Source organism: Miniopterus schreibersii, assembly GCF_964146895.1.
Source record: "Miniopterus schreibersii genome assembly, chromosome: 12".
NCBI classification, from domain to species: Eukaryota; Metazoa; Chordata; class Mammalia; order Chiroptera; family Miniopteridae; genus Miniopterus; species Miniopterus schreibersii.
Window position 1 is genome coordinate 67,829,298 of NC_138112.1, and position 19,804 is coordinate 67,849,101.

Sequence of the window (19,804 nt, forward strand, 5' to 3'; positions counted from 1 at the left end):
TTTGGTAGGAACAGCTCTTTCTTTTTAATCCTCACCTGAGGATTTTTTTCCCATTGCTTTTAGAGAGAGTGGAAGGGGGAGAGACAGAGAGAGAGAAACATCGAAACATGGATGTGAGAGACACATTGATTGGTTGCCTCCCACACGTGCCCTGGCCAGGGCCAGGGATGGAGCCTGCAACTGAGGTACATGCTCTTGGTCAGAATTGAACCCGGGACCCTTCAGTCTGTGGGCCGATGCTCCAACCACTGAGCCAAACCGGCTGGGTGGGAACAGCTCTTTTTTAAAAGGCTGGGGTATAGTTGCTCAGTAGCCCCTTATTTCTTGGCCTGATGCTTCAACTAGCCTCAGCCACCCAGGGGATGTGACTAATCCTTTTGCTAAGGTCTAAAGTTGACCTAATTGAAGGGAGGGCACTAATGTTGCGTCTGTCTTATAGCAAATTATACTACCATTGGAGCCATTCTCAGTGCCAGTCTAGTTTCCTAGTATTTTCCCTTCTCTCACGCTTAAAAAGAACTAATAGTATAGCTGGGGAGCCCTGGCCGGTTTTGCTCAATGGTTGAAGTGTTGACCCGGGAACTGAAGGGTCCCAGGTTCGATTCCAGCCAAGGGCATGTACCTGGGCTGCAGGCTTGATCCCTGGCCCTGGTCGGGGCACATGCAGGAGGCAACCAATTTATGTGTCTCTCACAGCCATGTCTCTCCCTCCCTTCTCTCTCTGAAAAGCAATGGAGAAATATCGTTGGGTGAGCATAAAAAAAAGAAAAGGAAAGGAAAAAATATCCTCTGGTGATGATTAAAAAATATATATATATATGGCTGGGGAAAAGAGACAGCAAGTGAGGAAAGGTGAACAAAAGGCTAGTAAGGACATAGACTGGGTTCCCAATACAGCCCTCCCTAGGATGGGGACAACAGCAGAGGCCTTTAGGTGCTGAGCAATCACTACATTAAACTGAAGTGTGACAGGGCTCATAATCTTAGGGTAACACAAGAAGAAAAATACATGAAATTACTACAAAATTAAACACACAACCCTCCCTCACACTCTGCCTTTGCAATACTATTTGTCTACCTTGGAGTGCGCTTTCTCAGCCTGTCTGCTTGCTGCCTACTGATCTAGCAAATCGCAGTCAGCTCTTCCTTGACTTCCTTGGGAAGCAGAACTGTGGAGTAGAAAGCTTGGTATTTGGAGTGATACAGGGCTGGCTTCAGCCCTGGCTGCGTGGCTTACGTTTCCTCATTGTTCAATGGGCATAACACCCTCTGGTTGGTTGCTGCTACTGTCACAGATCATACAGCAGGGCCTGGAATAATGGCATTTCTTTCAACATTGTTTCATTCAGTGTTGTTTCATTATAACATTGATGAGATTCCTTAGCAACTTAACTCTTGTTTATGTCAGTCTGTCATAAAATTGATTTCCTTACACATCATTTTGCTTAAAGTAGCGGAACCTATCAATGGCATTCAGTGAGGAATTACTATATATGCAAGTGGCTGGCGTAGAACCTGACCCACGATAGGCATCCAACTTAATCATAATTACTATTACACATGCATATAAAGCAGTGGCTGTCATCTGAGGTGATTCTGCTCCCAGGGGATGTTCGGCAATGACGTTTTTGGATGTTGCAAGTGGGTGGGGGATTACTGCCTTCTAGTGGGTAGAGGCCAAGGATGCTGCTAAATGTCCTACCTATAGTGCATAGGACAGCCCTCCACAACAAAGAATTCTTTGGCTTCAAATGTCAGTTGTGCCAAGGTCCAGATACCCTGATGTGAAGCATCCAGAATGGGGCCCAGAACATGGTAAAAATATGGTTCTGTGGCCCTTCCCAACTCCTGGACTGCTAGAAGCTGTTCCTTTCAGGCCTCTGTGGTGGGTCAGAAAACATTTTGTTATTGTCTCCCTTTTCATTTTTTAATTATGTAGTTTCAAATATTGAGATAATTGTAGATTCACATGTATCCCTTTCATTTTTATATCTCCAGTCCCCAGCACTGTGCCAGTTTTTCCAAGTTAGTTAAATCCAGGAAAGTTAATGTGCTGGATCTGTAATAATTTTCTAGTGGAAACAGTGTTAAAGTTGTGATACCGCTTCATTATACTGTGAGTTGATTACACAGGTTGTAGGAATTTTCTCTAGCACCTAAACACTCTGTGTCTCGCTGAGAATAAAATTCTTCCCAAGTTCCTAAATGGATCCACCCATCTGTAAATTGTGTCAGGGATAACCTGGAAGTAATACCAGGCCTAGAAGGAGGAGACTGAGGGACAGAGAAGCAGCTCATGGAACATGAGCACATGGGGCTGGTGAGGATGTGGAGTGTGGCACCCACCAAGAAGACTGGCACTGTGTGGGGAAGGGACTAAGTGGAGATGGCTTGGAGATGGTCTCTAGGACCCTTCTGATCTTTTAAGGTTTAATGCTGGGCAGTTAAAGAGGCCTTAAAGCCCTGGCTTGCTTGGCTTAGTGGTTAGACAGTTGGTCCACGGACCAAAGGGTTATAGGTTTGATTCTGTCAAGGGCACATACCTCAGTTGCAGTTTTGATCCCCGGCCCCATAGGGACCTTGTGGGAGGCAGCCAATCGATGTGTCTCTCATTTGAGCATTTCTCCTCTCTCCTCCCTCCCTTCTACTCTCTCTGAAAATCAATGGGAAAAATATCTTCGGGCGAGGATTGAAAAAAAAACGGTCTTAGATCACAAGCCAGTAGTACCAGGAGTTTCTGCCTGGTAACATGCTAAATCCTTTATATACCTTTACACAAATTACTGAATTTTTACAACCCATGAAATAGGTTCTGTTATCCTACTTTACACTTGATAAACAGGTCAGGGAAATGAACTAACAGGCCTTAGGTCACACAGCTAGTGAGTAGTGCAGCTTCCTATAACTACTGCTTTCCCTGGCCCCTGCCTCCACTCAGGTTGAGGGCAAGTGAGCCCCAGACAGCTTGCATAGAGTTTCACAACATCCCACAGGACCCTGGGCCTTCCTCCTTTGATTGTCTCATGCCTTCAAGGTTGCCAATGGCTGTCCAGACCAATGATATCTTAGCAAGGACATGTGCCAGCAGCCCAGATTCCGCTGGGCTGAGCTCAGACTCAGGACCTCAGTCCTTCCCTTTGTGCATAGGTGGACACACACTCCAGTGTTCAAGCACAGTCCTGAAACTATTTCAAGTGCCTTTCTGAATATGACAGGAGGAAACAGCAGGGTCACAGTCTCCTTAGGTGGTGTTGCCATAGTAACCCCACTCACATCCATCTGGCCTTCCCAGCTCTGATCTCAGAGGATCTTTCCTAGAGGCAGGAGCATCTACCCTGAGAGGAAGGAAGACTGAGGATGTTCCTCATGTGTGCTGCCCTGCGGAAAGCTCCGCTCTATAAAGAGTTGCCCAGGCAAATTACTGCATCTGGATGAACATAAAGGAATTAAATGTCTGCCTCATGATGTGTGAGTGAAAGAAGGTTCAACCACCAACTCTGCAAAGTGCTTTCACAAACATCTCACTTAATCTAGAGTAACTCTGAGCGGGTATTATTATCCATTTTGTAGATGGGGGGGAAGTGTGATTAAGTAATTTGCCCAAAAGCAGTGTTAGAATTTGAACCCAGGCTGGTCTGACTCCAAATACCATCATTCATTCAATAAGCCCACTTGCTTCTCAATTGAAAATTGCCCAAGTTTGGGGAAATGTGTGCGTGGAACGTGGTCCAGGTCTGAGAGGTAGGTGAGGGCTTACATTTGGCTTATTCGATGGGAATGGGGAAGATTGGAGGCACGGTGCCAGGATGAGCACAGCCCTGGATGGAGTCTGGAGCTTGCACGTGGGTTTGGCCCAGTCAGGTGACCCTTCTGGCCTCAGAGAATACCTACCGGGAGCCTCATCTATTGGTTCAGGAAGGGTAAGTGGCAGGCGACGCTGGAGAGGTAAGTTGAGCTCCACCAAGCGGGCAGGAAAACTAAGCCAGACACCAAAGTCTAAAGCTTTGCTACAGTCGCATAAATGCAAGTGCTTGGAAACTCAGAAGCAGACAAGGACAAGGGAATGGGGACGCTTTCCTTGAGAACGTGCTTATTAAAATGTACACCAGCCCGGCAGGGGCTCAGCGGTTGAGCGTCACCTAGGATCCAGGAGATCGCGGTTGGATTCCCCGTAGGGGCCCACGCCCAGGTTTCCAGCTGGATCCTCAGTCCGGGGGTGCAGCAGGCAGCCAATCAATAATGACTCTCATCATTTATGTTCCAACTCACTTTCCCCCTCTCCCTTCCTCTCTGAAATCAATAAAGATATATTTAAAAACAAACAACCGTATACAAAACCCTACACACCTACTCCCCAAACTCCCAAGAGCTGTTGCTTTAAGAAACCAGACTCTTTAGCGTCACGTGACCCCCTCTGCGCCGGTGTTTCACAGTGACCAATCACAGTGCTGGAAGGCTCCTGAAGGGCGGGAACTTCGCAAGGTGCTCGCCGATAGGCTGTGCTCGTGGAGTGCGGGCCGATAGCTGAGAGAGGGAATAAGTGGAGCGGGCTGAGAGGGAGCCGCTGCTGTCGCTGTCGCCGCCGTCACCTTCGCCTGCCGGAGCCCTCAGGTGAGCAGGCCCTTCAGGGCCCAAGGACTCCCGGGCCTGAGCACTCGAACCCGCCTGAGAGCCCGCCTCGCTGGGGCCCGCCCCTCGGTGACCACGTGACCCAAGTTCGGTAACCCTTGACCTCCTGCACCGCACCGCACCCCGCCGCCTGAGGATCTGTGATGCGGAGAGCTGGGTGGCAGGATGCGCCGCGCCGAGGCCGGTAGAGGTCAGTTCCCACGCCTCCCCGCCTGTCTGGCTAGCGGCTGAGGATGCTGAGGGGAGGTTGAGGAGCCAGGGATCTTGGTCCGAGGCCCGACTTTGTGGGTCTTAATGTGGGCACATAATAGGGAAACCCCCTCCGCGCCTTCTCAGGCAGGCTTCATGCTCCCATTGTACAGGTGGGGAAACCAACTTGACCGTCCATTGGTGGGCTTCCAACGCCAGGTCTTGGCGCTGGGAATCCAGGCCTTGTTTCCCACACAGCCGGCCACTCCTGATGATTGGGAGCAAGAGTTTAAGTCCGCGCTCCGTACGCGGTGCTCGCTGGGTGATCTTGGACAAGTCATATAACATTTGATTTCCTGGGCTGTGGCATAGACACGATACTTACATAATACCCATCTCATTGTTAACGGGGGTAAATGAGGCATAAGCCTATAAACACTTAGCTCAGTGCCTCAGGCATGGCATGTGCTTAGAAGAATAGCTATTCTTTATTCACTTTTTCAGCGAGTGTTTATTGAGGGCGTATTATGTGCTGACACCGTGCTCGACGCTGGGGATGCAAAGGTGAGCAAACAAGCATGATCCTTGCTGGCACGGAGCTTACAATCTAGTGGGGAGGTAGGTGTTAATCAAAAAGTTACACAACTACTTTGAAGGCAAAGTACTGGGACATTGTGGGGGTCTGAGAAGACTTCCCTGAGCTAGTGACATTTGAATTGCGATCTGAAGTAGCTAGGCATTACTAGACAAAGGGATGGGGGAGTGGCCGGAGGAGGTGGAGGAGAGCCTTTCAAAGAGGAAACAATGTGTGGTCGTCCTAAAATAAGGTGTTTTTGAGGAAACTAAGAGGCCATGGGCAGGAATACAGAACATGAGAGAGAGTGGGAAGAGGTGTAGCCGAAGTAGGTGCACATGCAGGGCCTTGGAGCCATGGTATAGGTTTGTTATTTGTTCCAAAGGCAATGGGGAGCCATTGGAAGAAATGTTGTGGGGAGGCCAGGTAGGGTGCCCATTGGATTTAGGGACCTGGAGGCCATGGTGACCCAGTGAATTTTACCAGAGAGAAGAAGTGGGGCAGTACCTGGGTGGGTCTCCATGGAACTCAGCATTGCTTCCCGTGGGGCTGATGCCTCACTTCGGTCCATGGGCACCTTACTTCTAATCGTGTTGTGTATTGTTGGAGTCAGTCACAGCTGCTGGTTTTTTTGTTGTTTTTTTAAAAAAATATATCTTTATTGATTTCAGAGAGAGGAAGGGAGAGGGAGAGAGAGATAGAAACATCAATGTTGAGAGAGTCATTGATCGGCTGCCTCCTGCACGCCCCCAGCTGGGGATCGAGCCCGCAACCTGGGCATGTGCCCTGACTGGGAATCAAACCTTGATCTCCTGGATCCTAGGTCGATGCTCAACCGCTGAGCCACGCCGGCGGGGCCCAGCTGCAGTTTTTTTGTTGAGTTCTCATTCTACTATATCCTGTGAATGGAGGAGCAGGTTTGTACTTTTAGGCCTCACAGCCAAATTGAGGAAGACCAGACACATGGGCAGAAACCTAACTATAAAAAGCCTGACAGTCCCAGATGGCATATGGGGCAGGAAGACCTCAAAGGAGAGTCTGGATTTACCTTAGCAAAGAGGAAGGTGTAGGGGCTTTGGAGTAGACGGGGCGACAGACCAGCCTGGGCACTGGTGATGGGACATAGGCAGGCTGGAAGACACCAGACCTGACTTTACTGGGAGGAGGGATCAGCTTGAACTGGGGGGATTCGGGACCAAAAGCAGAATGTAACGTTGGGGAGTTTGGGCTGTCCTTTTATAAGCAGTGGGGAAGTATTAAAGACTTGAGCAAGGGAATGTCAGGTAAAGTAGTGTTTTCATCAAGATTTAGTAGATAGTGCTTGTAGCAAGAATCAGAAGGAAGAAGGCAGGAAGTTTTTGTTTGTAATGAACAGTGGTAATGTCTTCCATTTGTGTAGTGTCCTGGTTCCTGACTTTCTCATACATCATCTCATTCTATTCTCATAGCAACCCTGTGGGTTGAGGAGGGCAAGGATTATTACCTTGATTTACAATTTAGGACACCAGCTGTTTAGACTGATGAAGGTCTTGGCCAAATTCATGTAGGAAGTGGTAGGGCAGGGCTGGGACCCAGTTCTGTGGATCCCAAGGCCAGGCACTGGCTCAGGCATCACTATTGTCTGCCTTCTGGCCCAGCGGAAGTCTTGTTCTAAGTCTCACAGTTTCCTCACCCGGATGCTGGGGATTCTGGAGCAGGAGCTGCAAGGCTGGTTGAGAGGGGCTTGAGTCAGGCTCCTGGGCTCTCAGGGGGTTAGGTGGCTTTTTAAACCTTCCCTCCCCACTCCCAGCTCTACCGGGGCCATGTCAGAACGAGAAGAGCGGCGGTTTGTGGAGATCCCTCGGGAGTCAGTCCGACTTATGGCAGAGAGCACGGGCCTGGAGCTGAGCGATGAGGTGGCGGCCCTGCTCGCAGAGGATGTGTGCTACCGTCTCAGAGAGGCCACCCAGGTACGAACCCTCACTCCCAGTGTCCCCCAGCTTTCCTTGGCTACCCCTTCCCACAGGGGTTTATTCACCAGACGTATCAGGCACCTACTCCGTGCTTTGAGGGAATACAGTGGAGGTGGTGCTGGGGCTTCGCTTCTAACCAACTAGGCTTCTGGCACACAAAGCACTTGCTGGCCATCTTCTCATGTGTTCCTCACAACAGACCCACCGGGAGCCCAGGTGGGTTCACATTCACATCCTGTGTGTGAGAAACCAAGGCCCAGAGAGGGACTGTGACATTGGGTGTTGTCTGCGTAAGAGCGGAGCTGGAATGCAGGTGTTCTGATTGCTGGTCTGGTGTCGCTTGTGCCTCCTCCCCAGGCTGCCTCTTACTGGGGGCCCTGCACACCCTGCCCCCTGTCCCCTGACTCTGTTTCTTCCCTCCCAGAATAGCTCTCAGTTCATGAAACACACCAAAAGGCGGAAGCTGACTGTGGAAGATTTCAACAGGGCCCTCAGATGGAGCAGTGTGGAGGTGAGTGGGGTGCAGGTTGCAGAGGGCTCAGCTGGCATGACCCAACCTCCGTGCCAAGCTCAGGGCTAGCTAGCAGTGCAGCAAGACATGAAGACAAAGGCACACACGAGGAAAGCTCGCACAACCGCAGGGTAGGGGCTGGGCTCAGGCCCCTAAGGTCTATGAGTTCAGAAAAGAGGGAGAGGGGACCACAGGGGACAGGAGGTCAGGGAGGGCTTCTTGGAAGTAATGGGACTTGAACTGGGCCTTGAAGGAAGGCTGGGTTAGACTATGCTGGGGGGAAAGAGAGGGCATCCTGGGCGAGGGAGGAGCCTGAGAGCAGCATCGGTGTTAGAATGTCCTGCATAGTTGTTCTGGGCCAGGTCATGTTTAGTAGTGTTTTCAAAGTTAGGTGAGTGTGAGGAGGATCACCCAGTAGCCTATGGGGTGGGACTCAGAGCCCCTATGGATTTGGGAGGAAGAACATGTTCTGCATCTTGACCCAGTGAAACTGGATGCTTCAGCCAAGTTCCCAGCTGTGGGCCTAAAGCCCCAGGCATCCCCCCTTTTCTCAGGACTTCTGGACTTCCCACAGATGAAGCTCCCTGCCCTGGTTGGGAGGGCACCCCCCCCCCCCGGATTCAGCTGGCTCTCCAATCTCTCTTTGCTCAGGCTGTGTGTGGTTATGGATCCCAGGAGGTGCTGCCTCTGCGCCCCGCCAGGGAGGGTGAGCTCTACTTTCCTGAAGACCGAGAGGTGAACCTGGTGGAGCTGGCCCTGGCCACCAACATCCCCAAAGGCTGTCCCGAGACGGCTGTGAGAGGTAAATGCTGGGGTCCGTCATAGGGTGGGGACAAAAGCTAGGTTGTCAGAGGAGTGGTGATGGGCTGGCTGGTGGATGGGGCACAACTCAGAGGGGTGTGTGGTGCGACAAGGGGCAAAACCCCAGGCTAAGCCGTCTCTTTGCTCTGGTTCTAGTTCATGTCTCCTACCTAGATGGCAAAGGGAACCTGGCACCTCAAGGATCGGGTAAGGCGTACTGTGGGGAACGGGCCCTCTGGTTGAAGCTTCCTTCCTTAGCAGCTGGTGCCTCTACACCCAAGTCTTCATCCAACAAGTATATCAACACCCTGTTCTGAGTGGGCACTGGTCCCTGCCCAGAGGGCTCATAACTGGAGATAGGAGCACAGACCTCAAACAAATCATGATGCCATGTGTTGGATGTTGGCTCGGAAGTCTGGGCAGCCTGCTGGGGTCCCTGAGGGGATGTGCCTTACTCCCAGGGTCTGGTAGAGGACCGGTGGGAGGCAGCGTACAAGCACAGAGGTGTGGAGAGCTTGCAAGGTCAGGCCGCTCAGAGGGCTGGTGGCTCTGTGCTCTGGAAGTCCTGCCTGAACAGGCTCCTTGGGGGCGTGTGGGGATGGTGGTTGTCGGGGAGGGCTGGGCTCTCTACCCTGCCCACCTCCTGCCCATTGTCTCACAGTGCCCAGCGCTGTGTCTTCACTGACCGATGACCTTCTCAAGTACTACCAGCAAGTGACTCGGGCTGTACTGGGGGACGATCCACAGCTGATGAAGGTGAGTGACTGGGCCCCAATTTGGGACACAAAAGTCCAGCTTTCAAATTCTCACGAGATTCTTTCAGGTGCTACTTCCTGTCCTCTCCACACTGTTCTCGGGGGCGGGGGGTGTGCGCTCTGAGGCTGGTCTTCCTCCAGTACTGACTCCCCTTCCTGCTCAGGCAGAAACCCTGCTTCCCAGGGAGATGCGCAGCTCAGCAGGGCCCTTTGGGAGCCCCCCACACCTCAGTTCCAGAGCCCACTCTCAGAGTGTCTGTTGGCCTGGGGCTAAGTGGAGCATCGACATTGCAACTTCCCTTTGCCTGGACTTGATGTGGGGAGAAGAGGAAGTAGAGGGAGCCAGGTTGGCGTGGGCAGGCCTGCTTGAGACCTGCTTTCTGGTTCTTGAGTCCCCAGGCCTCATTCCAGCCCTTGCTGCTTTAGCCTCTGGGGCTCCCAAGGCCCTGCTGAGAAGTGCCCTTGCCAGTCCTCTTTTGTCTAGTCAGATGAGGGCTAGTTTGGTGGTCTGCTCAACCATGTGGCCTCTGTTTTAGGGTTTTACAGCCTCCACATCTTCACATGTCTAGCTGCTGTTGTTTTTCCCTTGAAAATTAAGGATGTTGCTACCATACATTCCTGCCTTAGAAGCTTGGCTCCTGTTCCCCGGGCACAGGGCAGGGGCTGGCTGGGGTCCTGGGAGCTGAGCGCCTTCCTCACTAGCCTGTTGTCTGCTTTCACAGAGGTTAAGCTTTGGGTCTTTATCCAGAGGCGTTTGGAGGGCCCAGGTGGCGGAGGTGCTGGGCTAAGATGATTTTACTCATGTACTTACTCTAATATATTTTTTCTGCTTACAAAAGTAATGCCAGCATGTTTATTACAGAAGTACTGTAATATAAAAACGTGCAAAGTAGAAAGCCTCCTGTAGAACCACCCTCACCCTTTTTTCTATGAATAAGCAATTATTGCTCTAGTATAAACCAAAGTGGTATTAGCAAAACACCTGGTTTTAGAATAACTGCTTTTCTCAGTTAAAAATATATTAGAAGATTTGATTTTGGGTGGTGGGCACACAATGGATCATAGATGATATATCATAGGATTATACACTTGAAACCTATATAATTTTTATTAACCAGTGTCACCCCAATTAATTTAATTGAAATGAAATGAAAAAATTATGTTAGGCATTTAGGTTGTGTTCAACTTTTTATTATTACATACAGTGCTGTGTGTGGGTATGTGTGTGAGTGGGTATCTTTTATAGTGGGTTAAATTTATAGAAGTTGAATTGCTGAATCAAAGAGTAAGACATGTAAAACTTGAATACACAAGTGCTAAACTGTACTTTAAAAAAACAGTCGATGTCTACCTGGGGCTGGTGGATCCAGTGCAGTGTGGCCCCTTCCTTTTCAGATTGCTCTCCAGGACCTGCAGACCAACTCCAAGATCGCAGCACTCCTGCCTTACTTTGTTTATGTGGTCAGTGGGGTAAGTGACCAGGCTTAGGCAGGGGAGAATGTTTTGTGTGGAGGAGACCCAACAGCACGTAGGGCTCATGGAAGGTGCCATCAGAATGGCAGGCTCCTGTGCACCCTTGTGTCCCCCTAAGGTACCCTCTTCTACCAACAGGTGAAATCTGTAAGCCATGATTTGGAGCAGCTGCATCGGCTCTTGCAAGTGGCACGGAGCCTGGTTCGGAACCCACACCTCTGCCTGGGGCCCTATGTCCGCTCTCTGGTGGGCAGTGTCCTCTACTGCGTCCTGGAGCCCCTGGCTGCCTCCATCAACCCCCTGAATGACCACTGGACTCTGCGGGATGGTGCTGCCCTCCTTCTCAGCCACATCTTTTGGTAGCCACATCTTCTGGGGCCTAGAGCTGAACAAAGGGTGGGGCAGCTGCAGAGCTGAGTGGGTTGGGTGGGGAAGGGAGATGGGGTTAAAATTCTGGCTTCGAGGCCATATCTTGAGAGGTCGGAAGCCTCTTCCCTTAGAGCTTCCCAGTCAGTGTACTGGGATGCTACAGATGGATGACAAATAACACCAAGGGTTTGGTCTCCAACCTTCATGTCCCGGGCCAGTCACCTCTAGCCACCTCATGCACTTACCCCGGTGCCATACCAGTGGTATTTGCTGTGTGCTGACTTGAATCATATTGGGCAGCACTGTGCCTCGTCCCCTCTCACTGCATGTTGCTCCCACAGGACTCATGGGGACCTTGTAAGTGGCCTCTACCAGCAGATCCTGCTCTCGCTTCAGAAGGTCTTGGCAGACCCTGTGCGGCCTCTCTGCTCTCACTATGGGGCTGTGGTGGGGCTTCATGCCCTTGGCTGGAAGGTGAGGACCCTCGCCTGGCTCACAGAGCCATTAAGAGCTCCCATTTGTAATCAGGACAATAGTATATGTGTGTCTTACCATAAAAATGGCATATGCTTGCTGCTGTTGTGTACTGAGTTCTTGCCTTAGGCCAGTCTCAGTGATAGCCTTTTTCTTTCTTTTTTATGCTTATGTCCCAGTTTATTAGATACTTCTATTTTTTTCCTATTTGTAAGTTTTTTTTTCAATACATTTTTAAAAAATCCTCACTTGAGGGCATTTTCGTTGATTTTTAGAGAGAGGGGAAGGGAGAGAGAGAAACATTGATTGGTTGCCTCCCGTACACTCCCTGACTGGGGATTGAGCCTGGAACCTAGGTATGTGCTCTGACTGGGAATTGAACCCATGGCCTTTCCATGTACAGGACAACATTCCAACCAACTGAGCCACACTGGTGGGCTAGGGCTTATTTATTTATTTATGAATTTATTGGGGTGATATTGGTTAATTGACTTGCTATATATAAAGTCTTATCCTTTCAAAAGTCCAGCATGGCAGATATTAATATACCATTTCATAAATTCCTGCCCATTCTTTTTTATCATGTTAAGGAACTGTCCAATTCCTCTTGTACTGAGTATATTTTAAACAGGAATAGATAATCGAGCTTGTCAATACCTTTTTAGTATCTGTAGAGAGTATCAAATGATTATTCACCTTCGTTCTGATAATTAGACAGGTTATATGAATGAGTTTTTCTGATGAACCACTGTTGCCTACCTGGAATAAATTCTTTTTGCTGCTATTGAGATTTTTACTGGAATTACACTGAATCTGTTAGATCGATCAGCTTTGGAGAGAATTGACATCATTAATGGTATTAATTCCTTCTGTCCACAAATATGTCACATCTCCCTTTTTTAGGTCTTTCATTCTTTCAAGATCCTTTTATAATTTTCCCTGAAGAGAACTTATATATACTTTGTTCAATTTAGTCCTAGATTCCTGCTATTTTATTTTTTTTTTTAATATGTCTTTATTGATTTCAGAGAGAGGAAGGGAGAGGGGGAGAGAGATAGAAACATCAATGATGAGAGAGTTATTGATTGCCTGCCTCCTGCATGCCCCCAACTGGGGATTGAGTCCACAACCCGGGCATGTGCCCTGACCGGGAATCAAACCATGATCTCCTGGATCCTAGGTCGATGCTCAGTCGCTGAGCCACACCAGCCAGGCCTTGCTATTCTTTGATGCTGTTGTAATGGTGTCTTCTTTTCATGGTATTTCTTACTGGTGTGTAGAAACAATTGACTTGTGTATTGATTCAGCTACTTTACTAAACTATTATTTCTGTCTGTGGGTTCTTTGGGGTTTTGAATGTAGATCATATGTGCAAATAATGAGAGCTTTATTTCATCTTTTCTAAACCTAATGCCTTTAATTTCTTTTATTATTTCATTGCTAGGACCACTACTACCATTTTACCAAAGATAATGGGCAACTTTGTCTCATTTCCAGTTTTAAAAGAAGTGCTAATAACCTTTCCAATTTAGGCTGATGTTTACTTTGTGTGTTTATAGACAACCTTTCTTAGATTAAGAAAGTTATATTCTTATCATTAATTGGGTTTTCTGCTTTATCTTAATGTGATTAATTGTAGATAGAGGTGTGACCTCCCCCATTTTAAAATTTTACTTGCATATTTAAAAATTGTGCATTCCAATAATTAAAATCATTTGAACAACAACAAAAAGGCACTCTGAGTAAACTGCATTTTATAGCCTGCAGGACACCTTGGACCAGCTTGGTTTTACTCTAAATTTCACTGTCGTCTTATCCAGCTTCTTCCTTCACCAACATGCAAGTTCTTTTCCTTCCCTGCCAGCCAGACAGGCAGATGGGAGAGGCAGGTGCAGCCTTTGTTGTCAGTAGTTCTTTTCTTTTGAAAGCAGTGGATTTTTCTCTTGCATTTGTCTTCAATTTCCACTTAATCGAATTTCTCAATCTCAGCCATGTCGGGTTTGTCAGACACGGTTGCAGTGCCCACATGAGAGGAGTCCAATCTGCTCAGTGGCTGCCACGGAGTGCCAGGCGGGGCTGAGATTTTCTAATAGTAAACCATCTTTACGTTTCTAGGATAAACTCACTGTGGTCATGGTATAGTCTTTAAAAAGGTCCAAAAGTTTATTGAAATGTAATGCATTTTCTATATACTGATGTGTTTACTAAAATTTTAAAGGACTTATTTATATTCATGAGTGAAATTAATCATGTTTTCTCTCATATGCTGTCCTTGTTTGGTTTTAGGGTCAGGTTATATTGGCTTTATAGCATGGGGGCAGTGTTTCTTTTTTATTTTTGGTTTAATAAAATTGAGGTGCTCTTCCTTGAATGTCTGTAGACTTTGTAAATTTTGGCATGGTGTTTTATTTGTGGTTAGATTTTTAACTACCATAGTTATAGAATTATTTAAGCTTTCATGTATCTTGAGTCTACAGCAAGTCGTATTTTTCTAGGAACTTGTCAGTTTTGTCAGCATTTTCAAATCCTCAGGCTGTGGATAACTAACCAAAGGCTCTTATCCATCAAAGTCCAACAAAAACGTAACCTCCTCTGTGAAGTCTTAATTGCTTTCCCCAAATTAACCCCAGGATTTAAAATTATATTAACAGAGTCCAGGGCTCTGATCTATTGTTTTTGTCATTTGAACTTGAACCGAGTCCCGGTTGATATCTAGGTGAGGACAGCCCTTGCCTATTGATTGTGCAGGGTAGCAGTTGGCAAAGTAAACTGTTGTTAGCATTGAGCATCACTTCTACCGTCTTAGCCCTTACCTCAGTGACACGGCACATGCCACTTACAGTGGGTCACTTTCTATTATTTGTCTGTCTTTGTCCCCATCTGTATTCCCAGTGCTTAGTGAAGGCCTGGGCATACAATAGATTCCAAATAAATGTTGGCTGAATGTGCCAAGCAGGGAATTTAGGAGGATTGAGCCCTATCCAGTATCAGAGAGAAAAGTAGGCCTTTCATGGGAAAGGGTACTTGAGAGACAGTAAGCAATAAAGAGGCCCTCACTGCATCCCTTTCTCTCCCTTCCAGGCAGTAGAACGAGTCCTGTACCCACACCTGTCCACCTACTGGACAAATCTGCAAGCTGTGCTGGATGACTACTCAGTATCTAATGCCCAGGTTAAGGCGGATGGGCACAAAGTCTATGGAGCCATTCTGGTGAGTGCCGCCCCTCCATGCACGAGCTCAGCAGGCTTACTTGGGAATACTTGGTGGGCCAGGTTCCTCCTCGCTCTTGTATCCTGATCCGTGCGCTCCTACAGGTGGCTGTGGAGCGGCTGCTGAAGATGAAGGCCCAGGCGGCAGAGCCCAAGGGTGGCCCGGGCGGCAGGGGCTGCCGGCGCTCGGATGACCTGCCCTGGGACAGCCTCGTCCTGCAGGAGTCTCCTTCCGGGGGCAGCGCGGAGCCCGGCTTCGGGGCTGGCCTCCCGTTGCCGCCAGGAGGCGCGGGGCCGTCGGAACCTTCCCCTTCGGTGACCCTAGCGGACGTCTACCGGGAGCTCTACGCCTTCTTCGGTGACAGCTTGGCCACCCGCTTCGGCACGGGTCAGCCCGCGCCCACGACGCCCCGGCCGCCCGGGGACAAGAAGGAGCCGGCCGCAGCCCCAGACTCGGTGCGGAAGATGCCGCAGCTGACGGCCAACGCCATGGTCAGCCCGCAGGGCGACGAGAGCCCCCGGGGCAGCGGCCCCCAGTCGGCCTCCGCGCCCGCCGCCGCCGACAACAGGCCGCTGCCGCGCTTGCACCGGGCGCGGGGGACGCCCCGGCAGCAGGGCCCGGGCGCCGGCACCCGCGACGTCTTCCAGAAGAGCCGTTTCGCCCCGCGCGGCGCCCCGCACTTCCGTTTCATCATCGCCGGGCGGCAGGCCGGGAGGCGGTGCCGCGGGCGCCTCTTCCAGACCGCCTTCCCCGCGCCCTACGGGCCCAGCCCGGCCTCCCGCTACGTGCAGAAGCTGCCCATGATCGGCCGCACCGGCCGCCCGGCCCGCCGCTGGGCGCTCTCGGACTACTCGCTGTACCTGCCGCTCTGAGGCGGCGCGCCCCCCCCCCGTAAATAAACCCCGCACCCGCGCCCCGCACGGACGTCTCCGCGCTCGTGGTCGCGCCGGATGAGGCGGGGCTTGGGCGGTTGCTCCCGCGGCCGCGCTTCCTGGAGGCCGGGGAGCCATGGCGCTGCCCTGCCTGCAGCGCGTCGAGCTCGTGCTGTTCGCCGCCGCCTTTCTGTGCGGGGCCTTGGCGGCCGCGACGCTGACCCGGACCCAGGTGCGGCTGCGGGGCGGGCCGCCGTGGGGTCGGCCGGGTAGGCGGGGGGCGGGCCGCTCCCAGCTCGGAGCCGGCTGCTGAAGTCGGCCGGGCGCCGCTGCTCGGGCGGGGCTGGCGCGGCGGGCGCGGGGCTGAGGCGGCGGCTGCGATGTATCGGCGCTAAACGCACTCTGCGACTCCTCCCAGATCAGTTATTCTTTCGTCGGAGGGACACGTCTCCAGGAGCGTCTTGCAGCACCAGACAGCCCGACCTGGTGGCTCCTGCTGCATAACCTTGCCCTGGTTCTGAAACAAGTCTCCAAGGCCCTGCCGCCCTCCTCAAATCAGACCCGATTGTGCTGAGCTAGTGGAGTAGTGGAGCATAGAGTCGTGAAATGAACGAGTTACCACATGATTGCAAACACTGTGTGGTAAATGACACGTGATGTAGGAAATGCTTACGTAAAACAGAAGCCAGTGGTTTACACTGAGTGTTTACCCCAGCCTCGTTAACAAACAGGCTCATTTAACCCCTAAAAAGTAGGCGCTAGTTTCAAGTTAGAAAACTTCAGAGATAGTTTTAGATCACACAAGTTCTGGTTTTACTCTAGGATTTCTGCACAGAGGGGAGACCAGAACTTGTGAGGTATCTCTTAAGTTCAGTTTTATAACCACTGCCTATTTCCTGATCTTTCTAGCCATGCAGGTTTGATTTCCCCAGCAGGCCCTCTAGTGGTCCAGAAGCAGGAACTGACTGCAAATAACTTCCTAATGTGCCCCTGGCCTAGATTATCCCTAACACCTGCCGTGAACCCGCATCCACAGGCACTAACCTAAAATCTAGGACTGAGCAGCTTCTCTCCACAGGGCTCCTTCAGTGGCAGCTGTCCCCTGTATGGTGTGGCCGCCCTGAATCGCTCCTCCCTCGCCTTATCCCGAGGCTCAGCCCCCTCCCTCTGCTACTTTGTGGCTGGGGCCTCTGGCCTCCTGGCCCTCTACTGTCTCCTGCTTCTGCTCTTCTGGGTCTACAGCAGCTGCATCGAGGACTCCCAAAGGTGACTGCCCCATTCCAAGGGTTAGGGGCCAAGGTGGGAGGAGTCCCACGGCAATCACAAGGCTTGTTTTCTCCCTCCTCATAGAGGCCGGATAGGGCTCCGCATTGCACTGGCTATCTCAGGTATAGCCATCTTCCTGGTCTTAGTGTCCGCCTGTGTCCTTCGATTTGGCACCAGTTCTCTCTGCAACTCCATCATCTCTCAGAACACTACAATTAGGTAATGGGAGAGGGTGGAACCCTGACCCCACAGGGCTAACTTCCCCCTGCAGATGGGGTCCAATAACCCCTTTTATCCCCATCAATTGTTTTCATCTCAAAGGGCACTCAGGCACAAGAGTGTTTGGGTTACATCACCCCTTTCTCACAACTGTCTTTTTGACCTCACAGCTGCTCTGAAGCTCAGAAAATTCCATGGACACCCCCTGGAACCGCTTTGCATTTTTACTCCAATCTACACAATGCTGAAGTGAGGCCCTGGGATATGAAAGTCTGAGTGGAGATCCAGGAATACAGATTCATAGAAACATCTGTAGTTTTAAGGGTACTGGCCAGCAAGAGGCTGAGAGGAGCTGAAGGGCTTGTCAGCCTGTAGCAAAGTTGAGTGGTGTGCGGGTGGAACTGGATTGAGATGACTGCACTCCTCACACTCCTGTTCCTGTCTCCCACAGAATTCTTCTTGGGTCAATCTGGTATTGTGGTGTGTGGTCCTGGTGCTTCAGGTTGTGCAGTTGAAGTCTGAAGCCACCCCATACCGGCTTCTGGAGAGGGGAGACCCTGAATGGAGCTCTGAAACAGATGTTCTAGTTGGGCCACGCCTTTCCCATTCTTGAAGAGTAACCAGAGTGCTTCCTGCAGCCAGTGACTCCCTGCCCAAGTGCCTGTAACCCTCTTGCCCCCACTCAGCCTGTTTATGCTGAGAGCCTGTTCTCCCTCCAAGAGGGAAACATGACAGGCACCCTCCACCTCTCTTCTTACAGCTTTTTGTACCAAAATATTACATTACTTTCTTCCTTCATCTTGGTACTGAGTTCTTAGTGTTAGGTGGGTGGGAGGAGAGAGTAAAGGCTAAATAATAGATCAAAATGTAGCCTGGCTGGGCGTGGCTTAGTACAGAAGTTGAGCATTGACCTAGGATCCAGGAGATTGCGGTTGGATTCCCGGTCAGGGCACATGCTCGGGTTGTGGGCTTAACCCCTAGTCGGGCATGCAGGAGGCAGCCAGTAAATAATGACCCATCCTTGATGTTTCAATTCTCTCTCCCTCAAAAAAAAAATGTAGAGGTCATTCAGGTGCCTGTCCTTGGAATGACTGCTTTTATTTGCTGTCATGAATCTTGGGCCCCCTTATATTACTCTGGTTGTCACCCCATCCCTAAGATCAGTTTTGCTTTTTAATTCTCACCTGAGGATGTTTTTATTGATTTTAGAAAGGGTGAGGAAGAGATACATCAGTTGCCTCCGGTATTCACCCCAATGGGGGATGGAACCGAGCCCACTGCCTGTTCATGTGTCCTGACTGGGAATGGAGCCTGCGACCTTCTGGAGTACAGGACAACGCTCCAACCAACTGGGCCACACTGGCCAAGGGCCTTAAGGTTCAATTTTTATTCCCCTCTGGGAGGGGTGAGTGTCCAGAGGTGGTTTTTTTACAAGCTACGGTAGGCACCCACAGTGTTGTCAAAGAGTTTTGTGTTGGGGAAATGTCCAGCCTTGTCCAAGAGGAAGTAGAAACGTCGGCCTTTGACTTTTAGAGGCAGCATGGCAGGGACTTCACCCCGGTGGGCCATGCAGGATACTTGGTTCAAGGGAACAGTGAATTGAGCACCCAAGCCAAAGGGGGCATGAGTGGTGAGGGTCACCTGCTTCCCTCCAGCCTGTAGCATCACTGAACGCACAGAACGGAGGGAGAAAAGAAGACCAGCAGCAAGTACCAGGGTACCTGCAGGGAAGAGCAGATTGGGGTGAGGGGTTTTCACTGGCGAGCTAAGCAGCACCCTCCTAGTGCCCCCTGAATAAAAGAAATGATTGTGATGGTAGTGACATTTACTGAGCTGCTCTTACACCCCAGATCCTTGTTACTCATTCTTCCCAGCAACCTTAAAAGATGTCCGACCCCACTCTAATGACGAGAAAACAGGCCCAGGGCTGAAGTAACTTGCTCAAGGTCGCACAGTGAGTGGCAGACAGCCTAGGCCCGTCAGAGGGCTTAGAGCTTGGGACTTCCATCTCCAGTGTCCCTCACTTCGGGGGGGGGGGGGGGCGGGGGGCTGCCCACCCCTCCTGCTCACCCTGGCAGGGGCCCGTCACTCTCTTGGCCTAAGCAGGGGGGGTCGCGCCCAGCCACCACAAATCCCCTTGGTGGGAAGCCAGCCCACGCCTTACCGATGGCGCCGCAGCCGACCGCCAGGCCGTAGCGCCAGAGCGCAGCGCGCACGTCCAAGCGGCGGCGGTCAGGGACCTCTGCATCCGTAGGCTGCACGGGGACCGGGGGTGGGGCCAAGGCTGCCACGGCCAGGGAGGCCCAGAAGACGCCCTGGCCAGCGCAGAACAGCCCAAGAACTGTGAAAAAGCGGCCCCGCTCGTGCTCGAAGAGCAGCACGTCCCGCGGCGGGGTCACCTGGTGCAGGGCTCGGCGCACCGGAAGGTCCCGCAGGGCCACCAGCAGCCGCGCCAGCCACAGTCGCCTGGGTGCCGCCATGGAAGCTGGAAGCGCAGCGTCACTTCCGGG

At 51.1% G+C, this 19,804-nt stretch overlaps 3 protein-coding genes across 5 annotated transcripts; 2 read left to right on the forward strand and 1 right to left on the reverse strand.

Moving 5' to 3' along the window:
* The first annotated feature begins 4,434 nt into the window (after window positions 1–4,434).
* Window positions 4,435–15,856, forward strand: TAF6L (TATA-box binding protein associated factor 6 like). Of its 3 annotated transcripts, none has more exons than XM_081152701.1 (12): window positions 4,435–4,819; window positions 5,323–5,382; window positions 7,182–7,341; window positions 7,769–7,855; window positions 8,507–8,657; window positions 8,813–8,863; window positions 9,318–9,412; window positions 10,807–10,881; window positions 11,023–11,243; window positions 11,595–11,727; window positions 14,809–14,937; window positions 15,042–15,856. In XM_081152701.1, the coding sequence occupies exons 2-12, from the start codon at window positions 5,375–5,377 to the stop codon at window positions 15,807–15,809; spliced, it is 1,878 nt and encodes a 625-aa protein (XP_081008827.1). In that variant the 5' UTR covers window positions 4,435–4,819; window positions 5,323–5,374; the 3' UTR covers window positions 15,810–15,856. The 3 variants fall into 3 exon arrangements, with proteins under 3 accessions (XP_081008827.1, XP_081008828.1, XP_081008829.1); XM_081152702.1 differs by having other exon boundaries at window positions 4,533–4,611; XM_081152703.1 differs by having other exon boundaries at window positions 4,741–4,819; window positions 5,323–5,436.
* A 25-nt stretch (window positions 15,857–15,881) lies between these two features.
* On the forward strand, window positions 15,882–18,092 carry TMEM179B (transmembrane protein 179B). Its single transcript, XM_081152704.1, has 5 exons — window positions 15,882–16,041; window positions 16,888–17,075; window positions 17,160–17,294; window positions 17,465–17,543; window positions 17,746–18,092. Exons 1-5 carry the CDS (start codon window positions 15,946–15,948, stop codon window positions 17,905–17,907), a joined length of 660 nt encoding a protein of 219 aa, XP_081008830.1. The 5' UTR covers window positions 15,882–15,945; the 3' UTR covers window positions 17,908–18,092.
* Window positions 18,093–18,666: 574 nt separating this feature from the next.
* TMEM223 (transmembrane protein 223) lies at window positions 18,667–19,794 on the reverse strand. Its single transcript, XM_081152705.1, has 2 exons — window positions 19,459–19,794; window positions 18,667–19,015 (listed from the first exon to the last, which is right to left on the reverse strand). The coding sequence occupies exons 1-2, from the start codon at window positions 19,772–19,774 to the stop codon at window positions 18,723–18,725; spliced, it is 609 nt and encodes a 202-aa protein (XP_081008831.1). The 5' UTR covers window positions 19,775–19,794; the 3' UTR covers window positions 18,667–18,722.
* Window positions 19,795–19,804: the final 10 nt, after the last annotated feature.